Raw genomic sequence first — 5,483 nt, 5'->3', positions numbered from 1 at the left:
AAAATACTAAAAATAAAATATATATTCAATTATTTTCTAAGGTTTTCAACAAAATGATATTAGTATAAGCTTAGGCGAGAGTCAAAGATATCATTCATTGAATAGAGTAGCCAGCTTATCTAAAATGGATACCATTCTAGCAACTTCTTATTCGATCGAAAAGAGAATCTGACATTGTCCCGTTTAGGCGAGAATTAAGGTCATTCCTATTTCATGAGCTTCTACCATTGTTTCATACTTTGTAAGCCCTACTCTTAGGGGACACTATTGGGGTGATCGTTACTAAGAATAAAAGACTTACAACAATACTTATCTTTCGAAATTCTACGACGTTAAATTGCTAATGAATGAACATCTATTAAGGATAAATCTCATTAAAACAAGAACTATGTAGAACCAACAATGGAGATCGAATGTTCTTATATTTAAAGCTCATTATTTGAGAAAATTTATTTTTATTTAACCATTTATAATCTATATATTTTAATAATAAAAATTACTTAATTTAAGTTGGTTATTCACTAAAAAGATTAATTTTCAACTTTAATTTAACTTTTAATGTAAATTTCAAAAATCTTTATATATATGATATTATGTATAATTTCGAAATTAAACTAAAATATAATAAAATAAATACCTGAAAATATTTAATTTAAGTTGTTCTAAAATAACTAAATTTTAACTTAAAAATAATTTCAAAATTTAATTAAATAACAAATTAAGTATCTTGAACTAATCAATTTAATTTGAAAAATATTCTAATTTAAGTTGATCTGAAATTAATTTTTAACATAAATCTATTTTCAAAAAATATCTGAATAACTAATTATCTAGAAAAATCTACTTAATTATCATTTTCAAAAAATATTTTAATTTCAGTTGGTCTAAAATTAATTTTTAACTTAAATATATTTTTTAAGAAATTTTAAATAATTAAGTATTTTGAAAAATCTAATTAGATACAACTTCTTCATTTAATTAAAAATACGTATAATTTATCTTGAATTAATTTCATTAAATTAAGTGTGTTTTTCTTAAATTAATTTCAAAATAATATGATGAAAAATAAATTTCATATATTTTGAAAATTAATTATGTTGCTAATCAATTTTAATTAGGTTAAACTAATATAATTAGCCTAATGCAATCATTTAAATAAGGCAAATGAGTTGTAACTCTCACACAAGGTTCAAAAGAGAGTAATTTAACCTTAATTAAATAATTATTATTAATTGAATAAGTTCGATACTAAATGGGCTTAAATAAAACAATCAAAGTAATCATTTTATTTGGGAAATTTACACCCACTACTGATTTTTCCCATTTTATTACATTTATACTGTTCCACGGCAAATACAACATTTATACTGTTTTTTTTTTGGCAGTTTACTGCCTTTTAAACTTTAGCCGTGTGTTTGATTTTCATTGCCACTTGTCACGATAGGGTTTTGCCATGTTTTTTTTTTTTAAAAAAAAAAAAAATTAATTGTTTTGATTTGACGGTTATGTGTTCTGATCAAAAAGTGTTGTATTTATGTATTTTTCTTTTATTTTTTTTTTATTATTTTCGAATCTAATTTTTGTAATTTGTAATCTCTCTCACCTCAACTGTTCATCTTCTTCCCCATTTTCAGTTTGCTTAGACGATTGTAATAGTGGGTAGTTTTTTCATTTTAAAAAATTTCAAATCCCATCCCACTATCTTAAACTTCCCTCTCATTTTCCCTCCCATTTTTATTATTTTTGTCTATAAATACCTTCATAGTTCTTCATAATGGTCGTTACTCGTTCATCACCATCTCCAGCCAAAGTTACAAAACCCACAAAACAATCACAGAAAACCAGACCCAAATCAAAAATGGGTAAAAAAAATCTGAAAGAGAACCCTCCTAGCCCCACTTCCCCTTCTGTTAAAAGAAAAACCATTGCTGGACCTTCGAAGAACACTCGAGGAAAAAGACCTCGAACTGTTGTTGAAAATTCAGACTCAGATTTTGAGTTGGATTCTGAATTTCTTAAGTCGCCTGTTTCTGTTAAGGTATTTTACTATTTATCTGTTGTTGTTTTTGAGGTTTTTTGTTTTTTTGTTAAATTCGATATTTGAAGTTCATATATCTGGGTATTTGTTTGTTTTTGTTTATGTATTTGTAATTGTTTTATATATCTTGTTCGATTTATTTATGTGTTTTTGTTAATTTTTTATTTGTTGTTTTGTTGGTGTTGTTATTTTTTATTTTAGGGCAAGGGTAAATCCCCTGTGAAGGTGTTGCCATCATCAGGTGTTTCTGAAGAAATTCCTGTTAATAGGATTGTTGAGGTTTGTCATGTTATGCATTCTGTTCTATGTTTTTTTGTTGTTTTTTTGTTGTTGTTATTTTCGTAGTGTTTTTTGGTGTTTTATCAGTGTTTTCATTGTTCTGTTTTTTAGGATTGGGAATGCAAGTACACTCGATCTCAATTTTATCATTCTAGAGTAGTAACATCTGGTTATTACTCTGTACTTGGTGACATTAAGAGAATTTTAACTGAAAGCCAATTGGAAATTTTTTCAAAATCTGTGTTTGGTTATTTTCTTCGAATTCCTGAGTACATAATTCATTACCAATTGCTTCATTGTTTGCTGTTGAGGGAGGTTCAGCAGCCTAATGGGTTGGAGTTTTGGGTTTGTGTCCAAGGGAAATACCTTAGGTTTAGTATCGAAGAGTTTGCGTTGGTCACGGGGTTAGATTGTCATGTTGATTCTGATTTTTATCAGTTTAAGCAAGATGATAATGAATTGGTCAAATCTTGTTTTAAGGGGTACAAAAAAATTACCAAGGGTGCTATTCAGACTGCTTTTATTGCTGACAATCTTAAGGATAACGACGATCTTGCAGTCAAGTTGGCTGTATTGTATTTTGTGCAGTGTTATTTGTTAGGTGGTCCCCCTGGTAAAGTTGTTTCGTCTGAGGAAATAGATGTTGTGGATAGTGGTCGATATAATGAATTTGGGTGGGGCAAGCATTGTTTTGATATCACTATGCATTCTTTGAAGGGTAAGATAGATTCTGGTTATAAGAGGGTAGTTCGTAGTGACGAGGATGGTGGGTATTACAGGTTATTGGGTTTTCCTTTGGCTATTCAATTCTGGTTTTTCGAGTGTTGCCCGTATGTTATTGGGAAACTATCCTTGTACTCAAATGTTGGCATTCCAAGGATTTTGAATTGGCCTAAATTACCCAAGGACAAGGAGGGTATGGTGAAAATGGATGTCATGAACACCCTCATTTTCGATCGGTCTTTGAAAGAGGTAATCCTGTTGTTTTTTATTATTTTTCCACTGTTGTTTTAATGTTGTTTTTGTATACATTACTTATACTTTATGTTTTTATTGTTGTTGTTATTTTATAATTTCAGTTTCATGTGCATATTGTTTTTTGTTGGTTTTTGTTGTTTCAGTTAAAATTAAGAAACCTCACTCCAACTTCCGTTGAGAGATTGAGTTTGAGCCTCACTGATTTTTTCTCTGGTGAGACTACTCCCGAGGCTGTGAAATTCAAAATTAAAGGTGGTTCCAAGCCTGCTGGTCAACCTGGCTTGATGGGTTCTTCTTCATCAACTGCTCATGAGAATGTCTCCCGAGTTGAGTTTGAGGAATTTAAAAAGTGTTTATCTGTTGTTGTCAGCCAGCAAGGGATTCTTATGAAATCTGTTGCTGAGATGAACAAGAAGCTGGACATTCTTATTGAGGTTTTTTTTTTTTAATTGTCATTACTTTTTCTGTTATTTTTTTAGTAGTGTTTTTTATGTTGTTTTATACAGTTACTTAATTTTTTATTTTTTTTTTCTCAGTCATCCCAAGGTGGTCTCACTCACAATGGATCTCAGTCTGAAGATGCTCTTCGTACTTCAGAAAATGAGGATGATGAAGATTCCACTTCGGAGGAAGACGAGGATGATAAATTCGACGATGACAAAGGAGATGATCATCATGACGATGAAACTGATGATGATGATGATGATCTGGGTGGAGATGGTGTTGGTGCTGGTCAGGATGAGGCTCACACGGGCGATGTTCGTAACGATGAGGGTGTTGTTGTCCCCGCGGTTGTTTCGAGGGATGATGATACCGGCAAGGTCGATGATGCCAAGAATTCTGACCCTGTGGAACCTATTGCAGAGATCAAACAGGTGTATTTCTTGTTTGGACATCATTTTTGTTTGTGCTTTTTTTTGTGTGTTTCTGTGTTTTGTGTTTGTTTTAATAGTTTTTTACTGTTTTTTTTGTTATCAGCCTGAACAGTCTCAAGGTGGGGAGGAGAACATTGATGTTGATGCAACAATTGCATCTGCTGTTAAAGCTGTGGAGAATTTGGTTTGTGTTTATGTTTTTTTTTTATATATTTGTATTTATTTGGTATTCTATTGTTGTTTTTATGGTGTTTTTATTGTACTGTTTGAAATTTAAAAATAAGTCTTTTTATTTATCCTTTCTCTTTTTTAGATTGGTTCCTCAACTCATGCCCCTGCTCCTGTTGAGACTTCTGAGAAGACTGATCTTGAAATGGTTGTTTTTCAAGAGACTCCTATTTTACGTCCTCAAAAGAGGGATCGGAAGAAAGGAGCTGTTTTGAAATCCCCATTCATTGAGCTTGCTTCTGGTGCATCTAAATCAGGTTCATCCTCGGTTTCTCCTGATGATTCTGTGTATAAGGTCGTTAAATATGTGCGTGGTTTGTGCCCGTTGGACAACAAGATTGGTGAACCTGTTGATCCGCAATTGGAAGCTGAGTTTGTCAAGTGGGTTGATTCAGGTCTTAGAAAGCATAAATCTAAGTAAGTATTTTTGTAGGTGTTTTCAGTTGTATATCTGTTATTGTTTTCTATTTATTTTTTATTTTTTCATTTCTGTTTTGATATTTTTTTATTTGTTTTTTTAGCACAACAACTAATGTGTATTGTAAGGGTAAGGACACTATATTTCCGCCATTTCGTTTTGGTGTTGAGGACATCAGCAACAAGATGTGGTTTCACAACCTTGCCTACCCTAATTGTTTCCTTACCAATTCTGTAAGTTTTTATTTTATTATTATTATTATTTTACATATTATTTTTTTATTTATTTTTTTTAATGTTTTTAAGTGTTGTTCTGTTAGTTTTTTATAAGTTTGAATGTTTTTTCACTTACTTTTTTTTATCTGTTTGTTCAGCACATTGACATCATTTTCTATTATCTTCGTAAGAAAATAATGTACTCAGCCGAGCCGAAAATCAAAGTCACCACAACTGATTGCCTCTTTTGTTCTAGCATAACAACTTTGTATGAGAGGTTTGTTGAGAAAAACAACGATATATCGGTGTTGTCTCTTTCTCACAATGTGGCCCAGTACATTCAAGGTGGTAAGATATTATGTGCCACTCCTTGGCATTTGGTTGATCATGTTGTTATGCGTATCAATGTAAAATTACAGGATCATTGGATTTGTGGTCGTCTTAACATAGTT

General features: G+C 31.1%; 1 protein-coding gene across 4 annotated transcripts; it reads left to right on the top strand.

Moving 5' to 3' along the window:
• The first annotated feature begins 1,817 nt into the window (after positions 1–1,817).
• LOC133037864 (nonsense-mediated mRNA decay protein 2-like) lies at positions 1,818–5,282 on the top strand. Of its 4 annotated transcripts, none has more exons than XM_061115585.1 (4): positions 1,818–2,038; positions 2,240–3,289; positions 3,439–3,729; positions 3,832–4,576. In XM_061115585.1, exons 2-4 carry the CDS (start codon positions 3,020–3,022, stop codon positions 4,276–4,278), a joined length of 1,008 nt encoding a protein of 335 aa, XP_060971568.1. In that variant the 5' UTR covers positions 1,818–2,038; positions 2,240–3,019; the 3' UTR covers positions 4,279–4,576. The 4 variants fall into 4 exon arrangements, with proteins under 4 accessions (XP_060971568.1, XP_060971567.1, XP_060971566.1 ...); XM_061115583.1 differs by lacking the exons at positions 1,818–2,038; positions 2,240–3,289 and adding an exon at positions 4,920–5,282 and having other exon boundaries at positions 3,588–3,729; positions 3,832–4,354; positions 4,484–4,815; XM_061115584.1 differs by having other exon boundaries at positions 1,818–3,289.
• Positions 5,283–5,483: the final 201 nt, after the last annotated feature.

The sequence above is a fragment of the Cannabis sativa genome, chromosome 5 (assembly GCF_029168945.1).
Source record: "Cannabis sativa cultivar Pink pepper isolate KNU-18-1 chromosome 5, ASM2916894v1, whole genome shotgun sequence".
Classification (NCBI taxonomy): Eukaryota; Viridiplantae; Streptophyta; class Magnoliopsida; order Rosales; family Cannabaceae; genus Cannabis; species Cannabis sativa.
Note: the sequence above shows the minus strand (reverse complement) of the source record. Positions and strands in the feature narration are given on the sequence as shown.

Coding starts and splice junctions, on each gene's coding strand:
- LOC133037864 (XM_061115583.1), top strand. CDS start 3,857: ATGGATCTCAGTCTGAAGATGCTCTTCGTACTTCAGAAAATGAGGATG. Junction 4,355..4,483: donor TTAAAGCTGTGGAGAATTTG/GTTTGTGTTTAT, acceptor TCTCTTTTTTAG/ATTGGTTCCTCAACTCATGC. Junction 4,816..4,919: donor CTTAGAAAGCATAAATCTAA/GTAAGTATTTTT, acceptor TTGTTTTTTTAG/CACAACAACTAATGTGTATT.